The sequence below is a fragment of the Vipera ursinii genome (genome assembly GCF_947247035.1).
Source record: "Vipera ursinii genome assembly, chromosome: 2".
Lineage (NCBI taxonomy): Eukaryota > Metazoa > Chordata > Lepidosauria > Squamata > Viperidae > Vipera > Vipera ursinii.
Genome location: NC_139513.1, coordinates 268,882,183 through 268,907,331, shown reverse-complemented (window position 1 = coordinate 268,907,331; position 25,149 = coordinate 268,882,183). Strand labels below are relative to the sequence as shown.

At 40.4% G+C, this 25,149-nt stretch overlaps 1 protein-coding gene across 1 annotated transcript in view; it reads left to right on the top strand.

Annotated features, from left to right (window-relative positions):
* The window catches only part of RAB3C (RAB3C, member RAS oncogene family), a gene marked incomplete at both ends in the record, with an annotated part of 83,940 nt that overhangs the window by 14,090 nt on the left and 44,701 nt on the right, over positions 1 to 25,149 (top strand). Inside the window, one exon of the mRNA XM_083356310.1 lies at positions 14,981 to 15,099. Within this exon, the coding sequence (XP_083212436.1) occupies positions 14,981 to 15,099 (119 nt within the window). The remainder of the gene's footprint in view (positions 1 to 14,980; positions 15,100 to 25,149) is intronic.

Genomic DNA, 25,149 nt, shown 5'->3' with positions numbered 1-25,149 from the left:
TGCTTCTCTCCTTGATTAGTTTCCATCCATTATTTCTTGTCCTACCCTTTGGTGTTTTGAAAAATAAGTTGACCCCCTCTTCTTTGTGGCAACCTGTCAAATACTGGAATACTGCTATTATGTCCCCCCCAGTCCTTCTTTTCTCTAGACTAGCCAAATCCAAATCCTGCAACCGTTCTTCATATGTTTTAGTCTCCAGGACAATCAGAATGAGCCATGCTATTTCATAAAGCTTCACTTAGAGGACCTCTTCTGAAGATACATTTTAGCCGAGTGTCTACTTTTCTAAACATTGCTAGTGACCTTTCTGCAGGAAAGAATGATTAACACTTGATGGTAATACAGACTGCAAGTGAGGAAAACAAGCAACAGGTCTAAATGTAAGCAAGTGGGTTAGGTGATGGCAGTGGCTGTTCCCCTTCCCAATGGGAGATCTTTTGTGCCTTCCGTTTTTCACCCTGTTTGAGTTTCCAGCTAACTTGTTTGCAATGGAAACACTGGAATTAAACTGGCAGTTTAGCATCTATTGGAGGAAGCTGCAAGGAAAGAACAATAGATGAGGGAAAAACCTTCTTCCTTGCTACAGCTGCTTCTGTAGCTAATTGTGCCCTCTGCTGTGTTATTCTATTGTAATTTTTTATTACCAGGGAATTTGTCTGGTGAACAAACTATAGAATATGGAACAAGAAAGGAGGCTGAGCCCCATTTGCTAAATCCTGAATGAAGTTTTACATTTAGTGCTTTAGATTTAGATGGCAAATATAACTCATTGCTCGCACAGTAGAAACTGTAATGGATCGTGCTGGAAAGCACCCAAATCTCAAAATTATAAAAGACACACTAGCAAGGATTTGTGATATCTATCTTGTCGGCTAAAGGGAAACAAAGTCTGAAACTGTTAAATTGTGATGGGTTGATGTCTCCCACTGGTATGCTACCCAAACAGAGAGGCAGTCAGGAGATCTGGAAAGAAAATGATACATAGAAGAACTGAAACATTTATTCATGTTTATTCTGAATAGAGTTTTCTCTAGCAAACTTGCTCCAATTTCCTCTTGTTCTATTTGCTTTTTATAATTTCCTTTGATTTCCAAAACCCATCCCTGAATGACACCAGAGATTTCCTTCTAGTACTGTGGAGTGCATGATTCCTTATACAATTAACTAACTAGATCTAGGTGGAGAAAATTAACAAGGCCAACTGAAGGTATTGTTAGCTGCTTTTCATCACTCTTAATCCTCCCAGCTTTGCAACAGAGAAGGGAAAAAACCAGTTATAAATAAGTCTTTTGGAGGCAATTTACAAAGAAATAAACCACACCCCCTCTTGTCCGCGGAAAAACCTTTCTCCATGGCACCAGTCCCTGGTGCTCAAAAGGTTGGGGACCTCTGATCTATGGACTTCAAGAATTCTCCACCTATCCATGCTGCCAAGATTGGAAACACTGGTCTACACACAGCATTCCACTTATATAGTTATAGTTTATAGTTTATTTGATTTATATACCGCCCTTCTCCTTGGTGGGACTCAGGGCGGTTCACAGGGCATACATAAGAAACACTATACAAAAATTAAAAAGAATTAAATCCATGCCCAATTAAAAACAGAAGTACAGATTAAAAACAATTAAAAGCCCATAATCCCCCATCAGGCCAGACCAGCTAATTCGAACAGATGGGTCTTCAGGCCCCGACGGAAAGTTCGAAGGTCTGGTGCCATCCGGAGCTCCACCGGCAATTGATTCCATAAAGCCGGAGCCCCCACAGAGAAGGCCCTCCCCCTGGGGGCCACCAGTCGACATTCCCTGACTGGCGGCACCCTGAGGAGGCCCTCTCTGTGGGAACGCACAGGGCGGAGGGGAGTCGATGCCGGCAGCAGGTGGTCCCTGAGGTAACCCGGACCCATGCCATGTAGGGCCTTAAAGATCGTAACCAGCACCTTGAACCTCACCCGAAAGACAACTGGTAACCAATGCAGCTCGCGGAGCAAAGGTGTAACATGGGAGTACCGGGAAACTCCCAAGACAACTCTCGCGGCCGCATTCTGTACCAGTTGGAGCCTCCGAGTGGTCTTCAAGGGAAGCCCCATGTAGAGAGCATTACAGTAGTCAAGGCGAGAGGCCACGAGCGCATGAGTGACTGTACACAGGGCATCCCGGTTCAGATAGGGCCGCAACTGGCGCACCAGGCGAACCTGGGCGAAAGCCCCCCTAGTCACGGCCACTATATGCTCTTCCAAAGTAAGCCGTGAATCTAGAAGGACTCCCAAGTTGCGAGCCCTATCAAGCATCTACAGTAATAAGATCAATAGAACAGTTAAATATTAAGAAAGAAGTAAGATACTCAGGCCTTTGAAAGGGGGTCTTGACTAGCACTCTTTTTCTAGAATGACTTACAAAATATTTTACTAAGATTTCTAACTGTCCCAGAGTATTTTGTTATTAACAGAGGCAAGGAGAATGTTTTGAGACAGTGCCTCCACCCAGAACTGTTATGGTCAGGGAAGGAAAGGAAAAATGGGAGACATCTTAAGAAACTACAGGTGGGTATGAAGGGTTAGGGTTAGGGTTAGCTTGCAAAAAAATAAAATAGACAAACATAGGAAATCAAAGAAGGTGCCTGTATAAGGCAGTCATCAGAAAACTGTAGGCATTGTGTCAGAAAGGCTAAAGCTCAGAATTGACGAGGCATGCAAAAAATGCTCAAAGCAACAATGCTTGGGGAGGGGGGAGCAAAGAAAAGCCAAGAAGTCTGCTGCCAAGAGGAAAGAGTAGATTAATGGCTGATGGCAAGAAATGTCTTAATTCAAATTTTACATCTGTCTTCTCTCAAAAGTAAAACAAAGCCCTAGCTGGCCAGTACTATACCTATAATTGGTGGAGAGAAATATAAGCTCAGGCTAAAGTCAGAGACAGTAAAAGAACATCCAAGTTAATCCAAAGACAATCAGAGGTATTCACAACTCGGGGTGGGTGGAACCAAATAGGTGCAAGTTGGATCAAAGCTTTGCCCTATATGCATGAAATCATATGCACATATAGATACAAAGGGGCAGAGAATATCCCTGATCCATAGTCTGATGGAGCCAAGAATCCTAAAAAAAAAAAAAGACAGAACCATTAATTGCATTTTTTGGAGAACTTTTGAAGAACCAATCAAGTTCCAGAAGATGGACGACAATAAATGTCCTTATCACCAAGAAAGAAAGACTACTATTGAACTGATCATTATCAAATCTGTAGATGACACAAAACCTGGAAGGATAGCTTTAGAAGAGAACAAGAAAGTTCGAAAAGCTCTAGATAGACTTGACCACTAGACTGAAACAGGATTAAATTACCATGGAAAACTGTAAAGTCCTGCATTTGGAGTGGGGAAAAAAATGAAATTCACAAGTATGGAATGATGTAGGCAGGGCTTCACAGCACAGTAACACATGCAATAAGAGTCTTAAAGTTCTAGTAAATTACAAGCTAAAGATGACCTATTAGTATGATTGCACCTACTAAAGGGCAAATATTATTTTTTTAAAGTATTAGATGCAGGAGCACATAATTCAGATCACAGTAATTAATGATCCCACCCTACTTTACCATGGTGTCTACCCTTCACTGACAGTCTTCAAACAGAGACTGAATGGTCATCTGTCAGAAATGCTTTAGATGTTTCTGCACTGAGCAGGAGGTTGAACCAGATTATTCTGAGAACTCTTTCAGTTCTATGATTCATTGTGCAAATTCAAACTAAGCCAACCTTTATTGGAGATTAAAACTCTGTAACTATGAACCTAATAGTTTCTGTTTCTCATCTGGCTTAGTGAATTTCTGGATCCAAAAATAAAGAAAACTTAGTTTCTCACTATTGTCCCCTATTTCAAGGTTTAAGTGGGTAAAAATATGCTAATAAACATTTTTATTAATATATCTATATTTAACTTCAAATATAATGAAGGTTTGTTAGCATTCATTGAGCTAAGTTCATATTCTGCATTCAAGAAAATCACATTATGAGCATAAAGTAATGGGGGGATAGTCTGCCACTTAAGTACCCGGTACAATATTCTTTCAGTCTGTGTATGTTCTAGAACACATCCCCTAACAAGGTTTCCTGCTGAATATTACTCTCCAAACATCTTTAAAGGAGACTTTTTCCTCATTCAACTTTCTGGAAAGGCTTATTTAGAATTTTCCCACAATGATACGCATGGAATATTAAACATAGTGCCAAGGCTGTTTACCCATAGTACTTTAAATAATCCCCAGGCATATAATCTCACTTGGCCCATTTAATTTTGTTCCCAGATTTTTTTGTGAGTTTGTCGTTCATTGCCCAGATTGGGGCAAGTTATATAAAATGGCAAAATACGTAAACACGGATGCATTTCAAAATAAATTATTGGAAACAGTTCTAGAACAAGGAAGAAAAAAATAAGGAGACGGTTACCCTCCCATTCTAATAATGAATGCCAGCCATTAAAAATCTGGGGAGGTTATTTGCTCTGCAGGCAGAGCAGTTTTGACTAATGTTGTGAGGCTGAAAGACAAATATGCAAGATGGGAAAAATTCCTCAGGGAACGAAGGCAGACTCGCTCTTAAAATTCAGCCTCATTTCAGATGCAACATATAAATATAGCACAAGTACTAATCAAAACAAGATTCTGAATATCTTGAACAACATAAGCGAGCTCTGAACATTGCAAAGCTACCACTCTCTGCAGTGAAGGATAACATTAGTGTCTGTCTCAACAAGGTCAGGGGAAAGTCCTAAATTCAATTACTCATATTGATTTTTTATGGATTATGCTAAAAGAGGTTTAGTGCACTTAATCAATATACAGATTGGGGTTTTTTTAAAGTCCTTGACTGATTTATTATTTTTATTTTCTATGAGTTTTTAAATTAAGTGAAAAAAGGGTAGCTGCAAATCATTTGAATGCAAGGTTTGGATTAAAGAGGGAGCAGCTGCCCAGTTCGGAAGGGTGGAGGGCTGCTGAGAATTATAAACAAGTCCTCTTGCAGCTTAACCAAGATAAATTGAGGAGCACCACTTCACAACTGGCAGGGTTTGCCTTTCCCCAGGGCAACTGACAGAGAAAAATAAAATAAGACAGAAATGCCAATAAATCATATGAATCAAGAAACAAAGAGTAAGCAGTCAGATTACCATCCATTTTTTTTTACTGGAATCAGATATAACTGAGATAGACCATTGCCATCAACCAGCAGTGGCCATCCTAAAATTAGAAGCAATTATTCCTGCTTCTAATGTGCATTGGCTTTGGCCAAAACCAGATTTCAGGACTAAGTAGATAGATTTCTGTCTTTGTTCTAATATTGGACTTCCATTAAGTTCCTGAACTCATCTTTGGAGCATTTAAAACTGGTTTACTTAGCTCTGTGACTTATTTTTATGGGAAAGAAGACCAGGGACTTTATCTCTTATGTTTGTGTAAGAATCAGATCCTAGTGTTACCCCTTAAAAAGATCACTATTTATCTGAAATGTGGTAAGAATATTTCCACAAAAGATACAGTATATCATCACTGCAGATTTTGTTACAAAAATGAATATAGTAATAAACAATATTTAAAAAACCCCAAAAGATTTAAAGGGATGAAAAATTGAACAGATAATAATGTCTATGTATTTTTTGAAGAAGACATTTCTTCATCTAAATATCTCTAGCTTGTTGGCAATCATTTAATTTAATTTAATTTATTAATATTTCTATACCGCCCTTCTCCCGAAGGACTCAGGGCGGTGTACAGGGCAAGAATAAAACATAAAGTTACAAAAATTAAAAAGTTATTAAATACATGCCCATAAAAAAACAATAAATACATTAATAAAACCCCCAATAAAATGATAATAAAAACCCCAGCAATCCCACCCTCAGGCCAGGCCGGCTTGTTCGAACAGATATGTTTTCAGATCGCGGCGAAAGGAGCGAAGATCCGGCGCCGTCCGGAGCTCAACCGGTAACTGGTTCCATAACTCCGGGGCACCCACAGAGAAAGATCTCCCCCTGGGGGCCACCAATCTACATTCTCTGACCGGTGGCACCCTGAGGAGTCCCTCTCTGTGGGAACGCACAGGGCGGAGGGAAGTTGACGCCGGCAGCAGGTGTTCCCTAAGGTACTCCGGCCCCCTGCCATGTATGGCTTTAAATACCATAACTAGTACCTTGAATCTCACCCGGAAGACAACTGGCAGCCAATGCAGCTCACGGAGCAGAGGTGTGACATGGGAGTATCGGGAAACTCCCAACACAACTCTCGCGGCTGCATTCTGTGCCAGTTGGAGCTTCCGGGTGGTCCTCAAGGGCAGCCCCATGTAGAGAGCGTTGCAGTAGTCTAGTCGTGAGGTCATGAGCGCGTGAGTGACCGTGCATAGATCATCCCGGCTTAGATAGGGCCGCAACTGGCGCACCAGGCGAACCTGGGCGAAAGCCCCCCTAGTCACAGCTCCTATATGGTCTTCCAGGGTGAGTCGTGAATCTAGGAGGACTCCCAAGTTGCGAGCCCTATCTACGGGGGGTAATAATTCGCCCCCCATAGCGAGAGGTGGAATGTCCGAATAAACCCAGGATGAAGGTATGCAAAGCCACTCGGTCTTTTCGGGGTTGAGTTGAAGTCTGTTCCTCCCCATCCAGACCCGAACCGCCTCCAGGCAACGGGACATCATGGTGAGGGCATCACTGGGGTGGTTTGGGGTCGAAAAGAAAAGCTGGGTATCATCAGCATACTGATGATACCCAACTCCAAAACCACGAATGATCTCACCCAGCGGTTTCATATAGATGTTGAACAGGAGAGGCGAGAGGACCAACCCCTGAGGAACTCCACAAATGAGAGACCTCGCGGTCGACCTCTGCCCTCCTGCCAACACCGACTACGAGCGTCCCTGGAGATAGGAGGAGAACCACTGCAAAACCGTGCCTCCCACTCCCAATCCCCCAAGACGCCGCAGCAAGATACCATGGTCGATGGTATCGAAAGCCGCTGAGAGGTCTAATAGGACCAGGACAGAGGAATGCCCCCTGTCCCGAGCCCTCCAGAGATCATTCACCAGTGCGACCAATGCCGTCTCCGTGCTGTACCCGGGCCTGAAACCCGATTGGTACGGGTCTAGATAATCCGCTTCATCCAGGACCAGAGGGAGCTGATGTGCCACCACACTCTCAACAACCTTCGCAAGAAAGCGAAGGTTGGAGACAGGACGAAAGTTGTTCAATATAGCTGGGTCCAAGGCAGGCTTCTTGAGGAGAGGCCTCACCACCGCCTCTTTCAAGACGGCGGGGAAGCTACCCTCACTCAAAGAGGCCGATATAACTGCCTGGAACCAGCTACGTGTCCTCTCCCGGGCTGCATAAACCAGCCAGGAAGGGCACGGGTCCAATAAACATGTGGTGGAGCTCAGCCTCCCCATGATCCTGTCCACTTCCTCTGGAGTCACAGAATCAAACTCCTCCCAGGTGATATCGACAAGACCACCCGTGTCCTGCTCGACAGACTCTGCCCAGTCAGAGTCCAGACCGGTCCGAATCCGAGCGATTTTGTCCGACAGATGCTGGTTAAACTCCTCGGCACGACCCTGCAAGGGATCCTCCCTCACCTCCTGATTCAGGAGGGAGCGAGTCACCCTAAACAGGGCGGCCGGGCGATTCTCTGCGGACGTGATAAGGGTGGCGAAGTGGTTAGACCTCGCCTCCCTTATCGCAGCGAGATAAGACCTAGTATAGGTTCTTAGTCGCAATCGATCGGATTCGGATCGGCTGGATCTCCAACCGCTCTCTAGGCCCCGTCTCCGACGCTTCATCTCCCGGAGCTCCACGGAGAACCATGGGGCTCGACGGGATCTGCACCGGGTCAGGGGCCGCAGGGGTACAACTCGGTCAAGAGCCTCAGTGGCTGCCCTTTCCCAGGCTTCCACTAAGGTATCTGCCGAGCTGTGAGCAAGGGAGGCAGGTGGGGACCCCAGCGCCGCCTGGAACCTCTGGGGATCCATTAAGCATCTGGGGCGGTACCATTTGATAGGTTCCACACACCCACGGCGGGGGGTGGCAAAACGGAAGACCAGCCGCAGGAGATGATGATCGGTCCATGACAGGGGCATAACAATTGGGGAGCCCCCACCAAGATCATCTAACCACCGTCCAGATAAGAAAACTAAGTCAAGGGTGTGGCCTCCCTCATGAGTCGGTCCCGAAATTACTTGCGTCAGGTCCATGGCCGTCATGGAAGCCATGAACTCCCGAGCCAACTCAGATGATCCTCCCAGAGATGGTAGATTGAAGTCCCCTCACGAAACTATAAGTTTCGGGAACTCAATCACCAACCCAGAGAGGACATCGAGAAGCTCAGGCAGGGCTGCTGCTGCGTGACTAGGCGAAAGGTACACCAGCAGCAAGCCCAACTGCGCACCAGGGCCGCATCTCAAAAAGAGAGACTCACACCCGACTATCTGGGGAACGGTGGCCTCCCGTGGACACAAGGTCTCCCTCATAACAACAGCCACTCCCCCACCCCTACCCTGAGCCCGAGGCCGGTGCAGCACCCGGAAACCTGGTGGGCAAAGATCAACCAGAGGAATGCCGCCCTCTGGGCCCAACCAAGTTTCCGTGATGCCTTGTACTGAAAGATTAGAAAATTGCAAGCCTTTCAGGCAGTTTGAGGGAGAAAGAAGTTGTAAACCTCTCAGTATATATTTCAGATTCAGTAGTGGTATCCAACAGAACCACCCCCCAAAATGCTTCCACATGAACCAAGCTATTTCTAGAGCTAGACAAAGGGCATGGGGGTGGTTTGAGTAGCCTCTGGACTTGTATACATTGTGAGTGACTGTGGAGTCCTTGCTGCTCTCTGGGGACCGCAGGATAGTTCAAGTCCAAGCTACAAATATTCTCACATTTGGTACTGCGACAAACTCTTGGCTTCGAGCAAGGAATCTTTCAGCCAGAAGTTAGATGTGTTTGTATATTGAGCTTTTTCAAATGCAAAAGATTACAGTTTTACTTCTCTGTTTGGGAGGAAAATAAAACTGAAGGGTTTTCCTTGTTCCATTCCTCTGCTGAATCTATTAAGTGAATCTAGGATACTCAACCACTATTCTTCATTGAGAGCTGTCTTGTAACACTTGTGTCCCATTTGAGTACTGAAAACAGTTTTATTTCCTTTAAGGGCTGCATTCTCTGAGGAATAAACAGTGGGGCCTTCTATACAATCCATAATAGAACACCCCATCAGGGTAACACCTTACAAAGGAAAATTGTGCCCTGCTCCTAGTCAGCAGAGGGGCATCCTCTGTGCTTTGATTTGCTGGGTTAACAGATTTTTACTATAGCTTCAGAGTGATGGGGCTTACCTCACTGCACTTCTTGTTTATTAGAAGAGAATATAAACCTCCTTGAAAGTTGAAACTCAGGATAATTGTTTTAAAAAAATCTTAAGTATCTCAATTAAACATATTCAGAGGATTTTTGGAATTTTGATGAAAGCTAGCTGAAGCCTCATAGCCAGTGAGGCTGCTAATGCTTGCTAAGGTTTAGTTGTCTTTTTTGCTACAATATTCACACTCAGGGCTTTTATTTTTTGTCATAGAACGCTCAGAACGGAGTTCCAGCACCTTTTTTGGATGGAACCTTGTAGGGTAGGCAAGGCGGGTTGTATGACAGGTGTGAGTTCCAGCACCTTTTTCTTTTACAAAAAAAGCACTGTTTACACTTAAGATTAGACATTTCCAGATCTTAATGATTCATACTTAATGTTTCAATTTAAGTCTGTGTATCAGTATATAGAGGTAGGTGTATTGATAAGAGCCTGGCATCTTAAGATTGCCACACATTACAGCAGACATGTCAAACTCATGACATCATGTGACATTGTACAACATATCAGGACGGTTTTGCCATTGTCAGCAATGGGGTGGGCATGGCTTCCAGATGACGTGTCCGGCCCATGGGCCAGAAGTTTGACACCCCTGCATTACAGGAAGCACTGAAGCATCTCCTCTTTCACCCCAGGCTCCCAAAATTTGGAATGTCAATGACTTTAAAGTGTTGTTTTATTAACAGTAGACATACACTTTGGAGACTGATGTCTGCCAAAACTTGAGTAAATTGCTGTCAGGGCTGACTGAATAGGTTTATTGTTAGTCTGTTTCTTCATATTCTCTGATCAGTAGAATATAAATAGACTTTCTCATGCTGTAGTAATTTTAAAATTTATCATAAAGTTCTTTTTGTAAGATGAGAACTGTGGATGCTTTCAAATAAATTTATTATCAAAAATAATTTACGCAATCTCCAAAACTGAAGCTTATCATGGGCATTTTCATAGAGGTGTGATCATCTAAAATTGGTCTCCCTAATAGTCATACATTGCAACTGGGAAAACCATAGCCCTGCCTATACGCACTTTTGTTGACAGGATGTCTCTGCTTTTTAGTGTGCTGTCTAGATTTGCCATGGCTTTCCTCCCGAGGAGCAAGCGTCTTTTAATTTTTTGGCTGCAGTCCCCATCTGCGGTGATCTTGGAGCCCAGGAAAATAAAATCTGTTTTCATTCTGAAGAAATTACAAAAATGCCATTCTACATGTAATGATGATGATGATGATATATTTATATTTATATTTATTTGATTTATATACCGCCCTTCTCCCGAAGGACTCAGGGCGGTGTACAGGGCAATAAATATCAAAAATACAAGATACAAAAGTTTAAAAAAAAAAATAATTGTGCCCGATGCAATAAATTAATTAAAATCAATATTAAAACCCCAAACCCATCAGACCAGGCCGGCTTGTTCGAATAAATAAGTTTTTAGATCACGGCGGAAGGAGCGAAGGTCGGGAGCCATCCGGAGCTCAACCGGTAAGCAGTTCCAAAGGTCTGGCGTGCCCACAGAGAACGCCCTCCCCCTGGGGGTCACCAGTCGACATTCTCTGACCGGTGGTACCTGAGGAGGCCCTCTCTGTGGGAGCGCACAGATGATGTTGGAGGGGACATTGGAGGTCATCTAGTCCAACCCCCTGCTCAGGCAGGACACCCTATACCATTTCAGACAAATGGCTGTCCAGTCTCTTCTTAAAAACTTCCAGTGTTGGAGTATTCACAGCTTCTGTAGGCAGGTTGTTCCACTGATTAATTGTTCTAACTGTCAGTAAATTTCTCCTTAGTTCTAGGTTGCTTCTCTCCTTGATTAGTTTCCATCCCTTGCTTCTTGCCCTGCTTTCAGGTGCTTTGGAGAATAGCTTGACTCTCTCTTCTTTGTGGTAGCCCCTGAGATATTGGAACACTGCTATCATGTCACCCCTCGTCCTTCTCTTCATTAAACTAGACATTCCCAGTTCCAGCAACTGCTACTTGTATGTTTTAGCCTCCAGTCCCTGATCATCTTTGTTGCTCTTCTCTGTACTCTTTCTAGAGTTTCAACATCTTTTTTACATCGTGGTGACCAAAACTGGATGCAGTATTCCAAGTGCGGCCTTACCGAGGCATTGTAAATAATTCTATGACTGCCTATGAATCTTTTCTGTTGCTACAAATAGAAATAGATTTATTTATTTGTAAAATGTAGAGGTCGCCCATCTTACCTCAAGGTAACTCTGGGTGGCTTACAATCATAAAATTATAGATATAACTTCTTTCTATTCCATACCTCCTGTTCTGTCCCCACTCTTTTACCTGCTCTGACCTTATTTGGGGAATAAAGCTGTGTTTGGATGACACTTCCTCAGAAGGCTAAGCAACTGTATATTTCTCTGCAGAGAACTTGGGAAAGTATTTGCATAGAACACCAACCTCTCTTTCTGGCTGACATGTTAGGTTTTTTTTAAAAAAAAATCCCTTTATTTATTTTGATACTGAGAAGTACATGGGGTCCTCAGTTTACAACAGATCATTTAGTGACTCTTTGAACTTACAACACCACTGAAAAAAGTGACTTATGACTATTTTTCACATTTATGACCGTTGGAGCATCCACATGGTCATGTGATCAAAATTCAGATGCTTGACAACTGACTCATATTTATGACAGTTGCCATTTCCTAAGTCATATAATCATATTTTGTGATCTTATGACAAACAATCAATGGGGAAGCCAGACTCACTTAACAACCATATTACTAATTTAAAAACTGCAGTGATTCACTTAACAACTGTGTCATAAAATGGGACAAAACTCACTTAACAACTGTCTTACTTGGAAACAGAAATTTTCAGCTCAATTGTGGTTGTACATTGAGGACTATCTGTTTTTAGTATGATCCAGTTTGAATACCATAGAAACAGATTTAACTCCTTGGCTATATTTGGGAGAACTAGAGGATGAAGTTTTTTATCTGCTTCTTCAGAAAGTAGAAGAGGAGTTTAAATTAGAGATTAGATCCCAGTTTAGCACTGTGAGAGACTTCTTAATACTGAAAATAATCAGTGTGAAAATGGGATTATTATTTGTCAGGGGTGAGCACAGCCTTTCACTGGAATTTTTTTTTTAGCTGAAGCTGGTATATTTTATCTGTTGTTATAGATTGCTGTAACGTTTGATTTCCTGCATCAAGCTTTTGGAATTGGAATAACCAGTAATCCCAAATTGCATGACTGGATCCCAGTAACATGCTCAAACATAATGTGGTTTGTTCAAATTTGGCTAAACATGATATGTGAACCCAGCTATTGAGGTTTCCTGTTTAGTGGTATGAGAAACTTGGATTTCTGCCATCAAACTGTCAGTAAATCATGATGAAAGACTTTGTGTTAACTAAGAATTTTAGGCAAAACCTTAAAATATTTTGGAACTGGCAAATTGTTAAACAAGGGAGTAATTCCTGATTCACAAACCTATTGTGGATGTGGATGTCTTATCAGCAGTTTTTGTCTCAAAAGGAATTTGCTTATAAGCAAGATTTCATCAGATTGAATTGTCAGGCTGCAATCCTATGTATATTTATAAGCAAATAAGCTCACTTGTACAATGAGACCTACAGTCCTACATTTGAGTAAACAACCATCTGATTCAGGGTAAAGATTAGATTCTTCCAGCTTTATTTCTTCATGAATCCTCACTACATATCCAACAGCCACCATTATCAAAGGACATTTTATTATGCACTTTCTGTATAGCATGTATCTGTAGCTACAATTACAATACCTGATTGACTGTCTGGTACCAAAGCAACGAAAAAGCTCATTCAAAAATCTTTATGCATTTTCACCTTTCAACCAGGAAAAAGACGGATTGCCATGGTAACATCATAATGGAAAATAGGGCACATTTTTATCAGTATTTGTCAGGCTTATGCTGTTAGATTTTTGCTTAGAAAACTACTCTGAAAGCAGAAAGAGACCATTGCATTTCAGACTTAGGATAATCTGATCAGTGGGTAAATTATCACCAATGAACAAGCAAGATTGAATTGATAACATAACTGGTTTTCCATAGAAACGTATGTCAAGATTTAATGAAAAAAATCAAGATTAATTTTTAGTAAGAAGTATAAATGAAATATGGAATTAATTATTCTGAATGGTCTATTAGCATAATAGCTAGACATACAACATGCGACAAAAGGACTACAAAATTCACTGAGCAGGGAAATTGAAGGGGAAATGTTAGCATAGTAAATGAAGTCATATTTAATTGTATTAATGTTCACACTAGTTCTTACATGATTCTAATATATGAATATCTCAGGTGTCATTAAATCATTTGGTAATAAATGAAATTTAAGTACTTGGTTTATTTTTTTTCAGAATTACCTTTTGTGTGGACCATCTACTATGAAGTTTCCTCATGTATAGCCAATTGTAATGAATGTGATTCATGTCAATGGACTCTGCAATATACTTGAGATTTTCTTCTTATGATTACATTTGTTTAATGTAGCAACAATTCATGGATATGAATGCAATAATTGGGACAGAGGAGATATATAATCTGTAAAATCTATTTACAATACTGTATACATCAGGAAAAAAATTAATGAAAAGCCTTTTTAACAGATTTATATAAGCAATATTGCATTTTGGGGAAATCTTTGTTTTATAACTACCTGAAGATAAACAAAAGTCATGTGTTTATCCTGCACCATCCAGATGTTTGGATTACAACTCCCTCTTCCTCCAGTAACATAGCCATGGGTGCAAAGCATAGCTTCCCACACAGTACTTTATAACAAAATTCAGCTGGCTTCTTTATATAAGAATAATTTTTGGAAAGAGTGAACTGTAGCCTGTACAAACCTGGAGCAGAATAAATACCACACGTGTAGAAGTTGCAAGTAAGGTGTACTAAATGTTATTCTTCACACATGATTTTCCATTTACACCTGACCATCAGCTACCAAACCTACCAGAAGAATAAAAGCAACTTTTATCAGGAAGAAAACTACTTTCAAGGGAAAGATATTACATACATTCTCCTCTGTGATGAAATCTGCCCTCCAGAGGACTTTGCAATAGAGAAGCAAATGTCTTTGCCATGGTTCTAATATAATTTGTAATTTGCCCCAAAGTGCAGTCAGCATTAAATAGGTTGACAGATAAGGATGGCTAAAGGCTTATTTCCTAATGTGCATTTTAGCATTTTATCTTTTCATGTTGAGACTCACCATTTATTTATCAGATGAAAGAATGTAATGACTATCGACAGATCCACAGCTATGTTATTTGGAACCTATATTATGATTCAATAACTGAATGAGATGAGTTAGAAGAGAGATAGTGTGTATTTCACAATCACAACTGAAGCAATGGAACCTAACAATGATTTCAGGATCCAAGCTCTAAAGTAACTTAATTCCATCTTCTGCCTAGATATGCATACAATAATATCAAACAGTAAAAAAGAGGTCTTTGTCTGCTGAAATGTTATTTTTATTGAAAATAATGTTTTGGAATGCCAAAGGTAGGGGGCTGGTGTAAGTGCTGAGTTTCACTGCTTATTCTTAGTCATTAACTACTGATGTTTCATGGTTTTAGGACACAGCAGGTCAAGAGAGATATAGGACAATTACTACAGCCTACTATCGGGGTGCTATGGGCTTCATTTTAATGTATGACATCACCAATGAAGAATCTTTCAATGCTGTACAAGACTGGTAAGTAAAATTTATTTAGGAATAAATTGGAAATAAAGGATAGTTGACCTGACAACCACATTTTGAATGTTATTGCTATAAGAATAGCAGCAACTTGGTTTTGATAAAGGTGCCTTTCTTATTACCATGAATCTGATTTTGAGAATGATTTATTCTGGATTAATCTGTGCCTCAGGCCAACTGCAAAACTTTAAAAGTTTCCACCCCTGATTAGTGACCAATTGAAATTTCTTCATAACAACATAAGAAGTGCTCTGCTGGATTGGACCCTTGGCTCATCTAGTCCAGCAGTGTGTTCTCACAGTGGCCAACCAACTACACAAGGAAACCCACTAGTTTTCCAGCAAGTCATCTTAATAATAATAATAAACCTTTATTGTCAAAGTACAACATGTGTACATTGAGATTAGCTGAGCCTCCCCCTTCACAGGTAGTTGCAGTGCCATCAAGGCTAATAGCCCTTGAACCCCACAACTTTCATGAATTGGTGCAACTCTTTTCTAAGCCAGGGAAGCCGGCAGCCAGCACCACATCTTTTAGTAGCAAGTTCAAATGTTTAATTATGCATTTAAGATTGAAAAAAATCCCTTTGTACTGATTCTCCCAAGATTCTGTTTCATTGAGTTCTAGTTTTTTGGGAAGAGGGAAATAGCTTTTTGTCCACTTTGTTTGTTTCTATCCTTCCTTTATTATTTTTACAAATAACTCAAGGTGGTGAAAGATCCAACACATCTTCCTCCTCCTATTTTTGCGACAACAACAACCTGTGAAGTGAGTTGGGCTGGGAGAGAGTGAGTGGCCTAAGGTCACCCAGCTGGCTTTCATGGGTAAGACAGGACTTGAACTTACTCTCTCTGGCTTTCTAGCCTGATGCCTTAATCACTAGACCAAACTAACTCTACACCATACACAATTTTATATACCTCCATCATGTCCCATCTAATTCACTTCCTTTCTAGATTAAAAAAAAACTCTAAGTGTTACAACCTTTCTTCATAGGGAAGCTGTCCAGCCTCTTCATCGACTTAGTTGCTTCCCTTGACCTTCTCTAGTGCCCTTATATCCTTTTTGAGATGTCATGACCAGAAATGTATACAATGCACACAAATCAGGTACAGTTGTGCCATTGATTTCTAGGAGGGCACTGTGATATTACCATCTCTATTTTCAGTCCTGGTTTTTTTTAATGCCTAACATGCTGTTCGACTTTTCTTTTTCACAGTGGGTGTATATCGTGTCTATACTTTAATTGAACTGTTTACTCCAAGTTCTCTTTCTTCAACAGCCATTGCTAGCTCTTAATATACATTATTGTTATTATGGTAGGTTACACAGTTGGCCAGATGTTTAGACTGAATTCGGCATTTTTAATCCATGTATTGAGTCCTCCTTAGGGACCTGGGATAAACAGATGTTGTTATTTGATAGTGTTGAAGGTATCATTGAAGGATGTAAGCTGTTCCAAGTAAAGCTGCCTTTTGCAATTGACTGATGGTGATCTTGTTATTCCCTCCCCCCCTTTTTTCTTCCTCTTCCATTTTAACCCCCTCCCCTCTTAAATCCATAAATTATCAATGCAGACTTTCCTTCTTTCAACAAAAAGTCCATATGAGGGAGGATTCCAGTCTTTCAAAAGGTCTATATCATTTCTCCCCTGACTAGGCTGGTCAATTTCATTTCTGTCAATTCCATCAGTTTTATAATGCAGTCTTCCACTGTGAATATTTCACTGTTCTTCCAACTTTATACCTCTAGTACTGTAATTTTACTGCAGTTGCTATATATCGTGTTAATTTCTCATATTTCTTTTCTAGTTTAAAGTCCATAAGTTTTGACCAAAAGCATTCTGGTTTCATCATATTTTCACAAGTTCACCATGCACTATGCATATTGAAGGTTTTCTTCTTTTTTTAATGTATTTTAATGTATTTCTTACCAACATATCAAATAATGAAAACATTGTTTTCATTCTTGTGGGGAATTCAGATCCTTCATATATCAAATTATAGATTTTAAATCCCATGTCTGTATTGTAAGTCCCATAACTGTAACTTTAATACCATAAAATCTTCTATTTTCTTTCTTTCTTTCTTTCTTTCTTTCTTTCTTTCTTTCTTTCTTTCTTTCTTTCTTTCTTTCCTTTCTTCTTTCTTTCTTTCTTTCTTTCTTTCTTTCTTTCTTTCTTTCTTTCTTTCTTTCTTTCTTTCTTTCTTTCTGTCTTCTGACTTGCTGCAGTGCATTTGTATTTGTCTGAATAACATTGCTGTAAGATGCATAAGAACATTATTCAGATGAGTACCAACACATAGAAGCAACCCAGAATATCAGGAAAAGGAAAGAGACCATAGCACATCTTCCAATAAATGGATACCCCCTGATTCCTGACAAGTTCCTAAGTTAGTCCCTGTAGCATTTTTGGCAACATTTTTCAGAAGAGGTTTGCCCTTGCCTTTTTCCTGATGGGTTATTATATGATTTTCAACCTACAGCAGATATCTTCCAAGGCCAGAGATCCCACCTTCAGCTCAGCAATGTAGGATATTGTCTAGTTCAGTTACTGTAAATCCAGCTTTATTTGTCAACCAGCCAATGGTGACATCGTGGCTACTATCATTTAGAATAAATGTTACAAAAGCAAGGTTTAAAATAGGAACCTTCTAACCCAACTCCTTCTTGTCACTCTTGTTAAGGAATTTGTTGTGCAGAGTCTCCTTGTGCTACCAAAGAGTTGCACAAACAAGGAAGGGTACTGAGAGTAGTAAAAGTCACACACAGGAGTACACTGAGTTCTAAAAGCAAAAAGTATTTTACTTTGAGGTGGTGTAAGAACAAAAATGCACAGTCAAAAACAAACAGTCCAGGTCATAAACAATAGCAACAGTCCAAGCTACAAAGTCTTCTTACCGGTCCAGAGGTCAATACACAGTTTAGGTTACAACAGTAGTAAACCAACAGCAGAGCAAAAACAGTAACAGTAGAGATCAGTGAATTCAGAGAGAGAGAGAGAAGCTACGTTACTAGCTTCCTCTTATGGCCATGAGAACACTTACACACCCATTGGCCAATTAACATCTTAAAGACATAGCATTATGGTTAATATATTTTCAACCCAACATTGTAGGCTAACACCATATGCCTAACATTCTCCCCTTTGGGTAGAATAATATATAACTCTTACAATCTTATGCACATTCTTTCACAATTAGCATTGTGTTTCACAGCACTTTGTACCTTCATAAAATGGTCTGCAATATTTACATCAGTTGAACAATACTCTAGCTGTATTAATTTATCCTTGACACATTGTCTGACATTTAAATAACGAAGATCAGTATGTTTAGATCTTGTTCTTACTGCAGCATTATTAGCCATCTTTATTGCAGCTTGATTGTCCTCATATACAATGAATGGATCATTTACATTTAAACCCATATCTAACAATAATTGTTTGTACACTAGCAGTTCTGTACATAACACTGATAGACATGAAAATTCAGCCTCCATTGTAGATAAGCTTATGTGTTTTTGTCTAATAGATTTCCATCCAATTAAAGAATCACCCAACATTACAGCCAACCCTGAAGTAGATTTACGAGTGCTTGTATCAGAGGCAAAACTCGCATCTGCATATGCTGTAAGGATTAACTCACGATTTGGCTCTAAATATAACGAGTAGTGAATAGTTTGCTTCAAATACCTTAAAACTCGTTTAGCTGATTGCCAGTGTCTAACAGTTGGATTATTGTTGTACCTAGCTAATTGATTTACACAGTAAGAAATATCAGGTCTAGTCCAATTACTCAGATACATAAGACTTCCTATCAAAGATTGGTACATAGTCTTATCAAATACAGGACTCTCAACATTAGTGTCCTTAAAATCCATAGCCATTGGAGTTTTAGCTGGTTTACACATTTCCATATTGTATCTCTTTAATAACTGAGATATTTTACTGGCTTGTGAAATCTTAAAACCCCTATTTGTTTTCACAATATCTAACCCCAAATAGTGGCTAATTTTCCCAAGATTTCTAATTGTGAATTTATTTTCCAATCTTGAAATGATGGTTTGTGCTTCTAACTCAGTTTTTGTTATTATTGCAATATCATCTGTGAATAATAAAAGAAAAGATAATGCTCCGTTGTGATCTCTTCTAAACAAACAAGGATCAGCATTACTGGCTACAAAACCTAATGCACTTAACTCATTTACTATACATTTGTTCCACTCATAGCCTGATTGTTTCAATCCATAGAGGCTTTTCTTTAACTCCCAACAATCATGGTCTCTATCATTAGTCAATCCTGGTGGTATTCTTAAATAAATAGTATGTTGCAATGGAGCATGTAGATATGCAGTTTCAACATCTACATGGTTAACCATATATTGGTTTTTAGCCGCCCATACTAAAGCTGCTCTTAAAGTAGTTGCCCTCAGACTGGGTGCAAACACTTCGTCATAATCCTCAGTAGTTTGGGCAAAACCTTGTGCAACCAAACGTGCCTTATGGGTTACGGTTCCATCTACACCCTTCTTTAACTTATATATCCATTTACAACCTATAGCTTGCTCACCAGGTGGCAGTTTTGCTTTCACATAAACCTTAAGATCCTGCAAAGACTTCAACTCCCTGTTCATTGCAGCTTTCCATGATGCCTGTTCCTTTTCAGGATACATCCTGATCTCATCATAGTTAGAGGGTACTGAACTAACTTGACATATTACACTGGCTTCATAGCGATCAGGTGGATGTCTGATGCGCGTTGAACGCCAAGGAATTACAGGGCTTTGAGTTTCTGACTCCTTTCCTTCTTCTGATTCCTCTTTTATCTCCCCTATCTCCTCTTCATCTTTTATATTTACAGGAGATGCATTATCATTACTAGTTACATTATCAGAGGAGTCCTCAAACACTAGAGGATCAGTATTAACAGTTACTTGCTCTAACCTATCCCAACCAACGTGCTCAAGGAATTTTGCATTTGCACTGTTATATACATTAGTTGTGCCTCGTTCCCAGAAACGATAGGATCTATGGTTAGCTTCGTAACCTACGAAGTATAATTGCCTAGCCCTATGTTGGCCTTTACTCCTGAGTTGTGCAGGAATGTGGACCCAAGCTGGGGTGCCAAACGTGTGCAGGTAATCAAGGTTTGGTCTTCTACCATGCCATATAGTATATGGTATTTTACTAGTAGAAGTATTAACAACTATATTCAGAACATGGTTTGCACATTTTGCTGCCTCCCCCCACAGTCTATCTGTTAAGCCTGAATCTTGTAACATGGTTCTCATCATGGCTTGTAACGTTTGCCCACGTCTCTCAACAAAAGCATTATGTTGAGGCCTATAAGGGGCTGAACGTTTATGCTCAATGCCAGCTGATTCTAGCATATCAACAAAGCGCTTATTTGTAAATTCAGTACCATTATCAGTAATTATGCACTGAACCTTTCTCTTTGTTTTTCTCTCGACAAACTTCAGCCAGTTTGCAAATTGTTGGAAAGTGTCTGCCTTTGACTTAAGCAGATAACAAAATCCATATCGAGAGTAGTGGTCAAGGATACTTAAAATATAACATGACCCTCCTAAACTTGGCTTCATGGGTCCAATTAAATCAGCAAACACAACTTCCAAAGGAACAGTTGTTTTGAAACCGTTTAACCTGTTTGCAGGAGTTGCCTTGCTCTTTTCCTGCTTACAGGCATTGCAATTCAAATACTTACTACATGGTTTTAGTTTAAGTCCCTCTACTAACTCAACTGTTTTACGTAGTGAGTTAAAGTTCACATGCCCTAATCGCCTATGTAATAAATGTATACATTCATCATGTGGCTTCTTGTTCTCACATATTGAGTTAGCTTTAACTGTACTAACCTGGTTACTTGTGAGAAAGAATAAACCATTTTTCAAATTAGCAGTTACACAGGTTCCATTCCTTTCAATAGTGCATTGCTCCCCTCTGAATGTTACCACAAACCCAACTTTAACCAATTCCCTTACAGATAACAGGTTGAATCTTAGTTTAGGTATATATAATATAGGTAACTGTTCATCAATACATGGACAATAGGAATTACCTTCACCAGAGGCCTTCATCCTCCAACCGTTTGCTAGTGAAACATATTGGTTGCTGTTTTTCATATTAATAAACCTCTTTTTCACTTTAGTAATGCATTGTGAAGCTCCACTATCAACAACCCACAATTCATTATTTCTGGATGTTGGTTCACCAGAAATAGCCAAACCAATGCCCTTCTTAGCCTTCCCACTGCTATTCACATTCTGTTTTTTACCTTTTCTACAGAATTTGGCTATATGCCCTCTAGCCCCACAAGAATAACATTTCTTGACGTTGTAAGCAGTGGTGAATGGCTGCTCCTCTCGTAGCTGTGTCTTTCTCAGCTGGTCTCTGTCACGCCTCCTTCTGGACTCTTCCAGCAGTCTCCCAGTAATGTTAGTCAATGTCAGTTCCTCTCTGGTCAGGACTTCCAAAGAAGAAACATACCCATCATAACTCTCATCCAAAGATGACAGAATAATGTAGACCTGATGCAACTCTGAAAAAATCAGCTCCTTTTCATGAAGCTCTTGAAAAGTTGCCTTCATGTAGTTTAAATGGGTCAGCATATCTCCATTCTTCTGCAAACGAGCCCTAAACAGCTTACGTGTAAGGTGTAAATGTGCACCCACACTGTCACGAACATAAAGCCTTCGCAAAACGCCCCAACACCTAGCAGCAGACTCCTCACCATGAATATGGACAAGCTGCTGGTCATTCAGTGTTAGCCCAATAATGCAAAGAGCTTTCTCATTGCTTCTTTTAAAGTCGTCTAACTTCTTTGCATCCTCTTCGTCATCTGGATCCCAAGCAGTAGTATCTGGTGGGTTATTTACAACAGTCCATAGTCCTTCCTTGCGCAAAAGCAAGCAGCATTTTGTGGACCAGGAAACATAGTTTGTCCCATCCAACCGGGTTATCCAGGAGATGCCTGACAACAGTTCCTGTGCCATTTTACACCAAAATAGCTAGCACAAACTCAGCTAGGAATACTGTGTGTCCTAACTCTCAGTACAGGTCTGGGCCCATAACCAGTGTTAAGGAATTTGTTGTGCAGAGTCTCCTTGTGCTACCAAAGAGTTGCACAGACAAGGAAGGGTACTGAGAGTAGTAAAAGTCACACACAGGAGTACATTGAGTTCTAAAAGCAAAAAGTATTTTACTTTGAGGTGGTGTAAGAACAAAAATGCACAGTCAAAAACAAACAGTCCAGGTCATAAACAATAGCAACAGTCCAAGCTACAAAGTCTTCTTACCGGTCCAGAGGTCAATACACAGTTTAGGTTACAACAGTAGTAAACCAACAGCAGAGCAAAAACAGTAACAGTAGAGATCAGTGAATTCAGAGAGAGAGAGAAGCTACGTTACTAGCTTCCTCTTACGGCCATGAGAACACTTACACACCCATTGGCCAATTAACATCTTAAAGACATAGCATTATGGTTAATATATTTTCAACCCAACATTGTAGGCTAACACCATATGCCTAACAACTCTACCTCCCAAATCATCTTCCATGTTTCAAATTTAGTCTGCTTATGACAATATTTAAAACATGTCCTTTGATTTAATAGATACCTTTTGTCTTATCTTGTTAAAAGCATCTGTACCCCAGAAGACATTTTTCCTATGCTGGGAAAAGAGCACCCTCAGCTTTGTAACTATCATTCACAGAACATTCTGTTCCATTAATATTTTAAGATTTACATCTTTGCTTCCCATTGATTATTTATAAAATTGATTCCAATGCTTTATCAGTATAGAGCAACAAGATAGACTATCCTGGTGCAGACATGGAAAACTTGGGGAAAAAAACTATCAAAGCACTTTGAAGATGTCCTTATTTTTTCCTTCTGAGATATCTTATTCATAAAGCATAAAATCATTGTTTTTAAAGAAAATCTAGGAAGTCACCTAATCCAATCTAGTCCAACCTAAAGGTCTCTTCAGAAAATCTAGAGGCTGAAGTACTTCCAGTAAAAGTCTGCCTGGTGTCTGCCTGAATACAGTTATACAGAGTACAGAATAATGAAGTCAGAAGGGACACTGGAAGTCTTCTAGTACAACCATCTGCCCAAGCAGGAGGCACTCTACCATTCTGGACAAATGGCTATCCAATGTCTTCTTAAAACGTCCAGTGTTGAAGCACCCACAACTTCTGAAAGCAAGCCATTCCACTTATTAATTGTTCTCACTGTCAGGAATTTTTTTCCTTAAATCTAGGTTGCTTCTCTCTTTGACATGTTTCTATCTGTTACATATTGTCTTACTCTCAAGTGCTTTGGAAAATAGATTGACACCCTTTCAAGTATTGGAAGATTATTATCATGTCACTGCTAGTCCTTCTCTTCATTAGACTCAGTTCTATATTCAGTTCCTGCAACCATTAATCATATGCTTTAGTCTCCAGTCCCCTAATGTATAAACCTTTATTGTCAAAGTACAACATGTGTACATTGAGATTAGCTGAGCCTCCCCCCGTGCTCTCTCCCCCCAACACACAGCGACAACAAACCCTCCATCCTACCACACCATGTGAACCAACTACACCACACACCGGCCTCCCAAGTCAATTCTGCATAAGATTATGTCCCATTTAAAAGCCTAACAGCCCAAGGATAAAAGCTATTTTTCAGCCTGTTGGTACGGCTGGCTATATTCCTATATCTCCTACCGGATGGTAGGAGAGTAAAGAGATACCGTCCAGGGTGTGAGTCAATCCAATCTAGTCCAACCTAAAGGTCTCTTCAGAAAATCTAGAGGCTGAAGTACTTCCAGTAAAAGTCTGCCTGGTGTCTGCCTGAATACAGTTATACAGAGTACAGAATAATGAAGTCAGAAGGGACACTGGAAGTCTTCTAGTACAACCATCTGCCCAAGCAGGAGGCACTCTACCATTCTGGACAAATGGCTATCCAATGTCTTCTTAAAACGTCCAGTGTTGAAGCACCCACAACTTCTGAAAGCAAGCCATTCCACTTATTAATTGTTCTCACTGTCAGGAACCATTAATCATATGCTTTAGTCCTGCAACCATTAATCATATGCTTTAGTCTCCAGTCCCCTAATGTATAAACCTTTATTGTCAAAGTACAACATGTGTACATTGAGATTAGCTGAGCCTCCCCCCGTGCTCTCTCCCCCCAACACACAGCGACAACAAACCCTCCATCCTACCACACCATGTGAACCAACTACACCACACACCGGCCTCCCAAGTCAATTCTGCATAAGATTATGTCCCATTTAAAAGCCTAACAGCCCAAGGATAAAAGCTATTTTTCAGCCTGTTGGTACGGCTGGCTATATTCCTATATCTCCTACCGGATGGTAGGAGAGTAAAGAGATACCGTCCAGGGTGTGAGTCAATCCAATCTAGTCCAACCTAAAGGTCTCTTCAGAAAATCTAGAGGCTGAAGTACTTCCAGTAAAAGTCTGCCTGGTGTCTGCCTGAATACAGTTATACAGAGTACAGAATAATGAAGTCAGAAGGGACACTGGAAGTCTTCTAGTACAACCATCTGCCCAAGCAGGAGGCACTCTACCATTCTGGACAAATGGCTATCCAATGTCTTCTTAAAACGTCCAGTGTTGAAGCACCCACAACTTCTGAAAGCAAGCCATTCCACTTATTAATTGTTCTCACTGTCAGGAATTTTTTTCCTTAAATCTAGGTTGCTTCTCTCTTTGACATGTTTCTATCTGTTACATATTGTCTTACTCTCAAGTGCTTAGATTGACACCCTTTCAAGTATTGGAAGATTATTATCATGTCACTGCTAGTCCTTCTCTTCATTAGACTCAGTTCTATATTCAGTTCCTGCAACCATTAATCATATGCTTTAGTCTCCAGTCCCCTAATGTATAAACCTTTATTGTCAAAGTACAACATGTGTACATTGAGATTAGCTGAGCCTCCCCCCGTGCTCTCTCCCCCCAACACACAGCGACAACAAACCCTCCATCCTACCACACCATGTGAACCAACT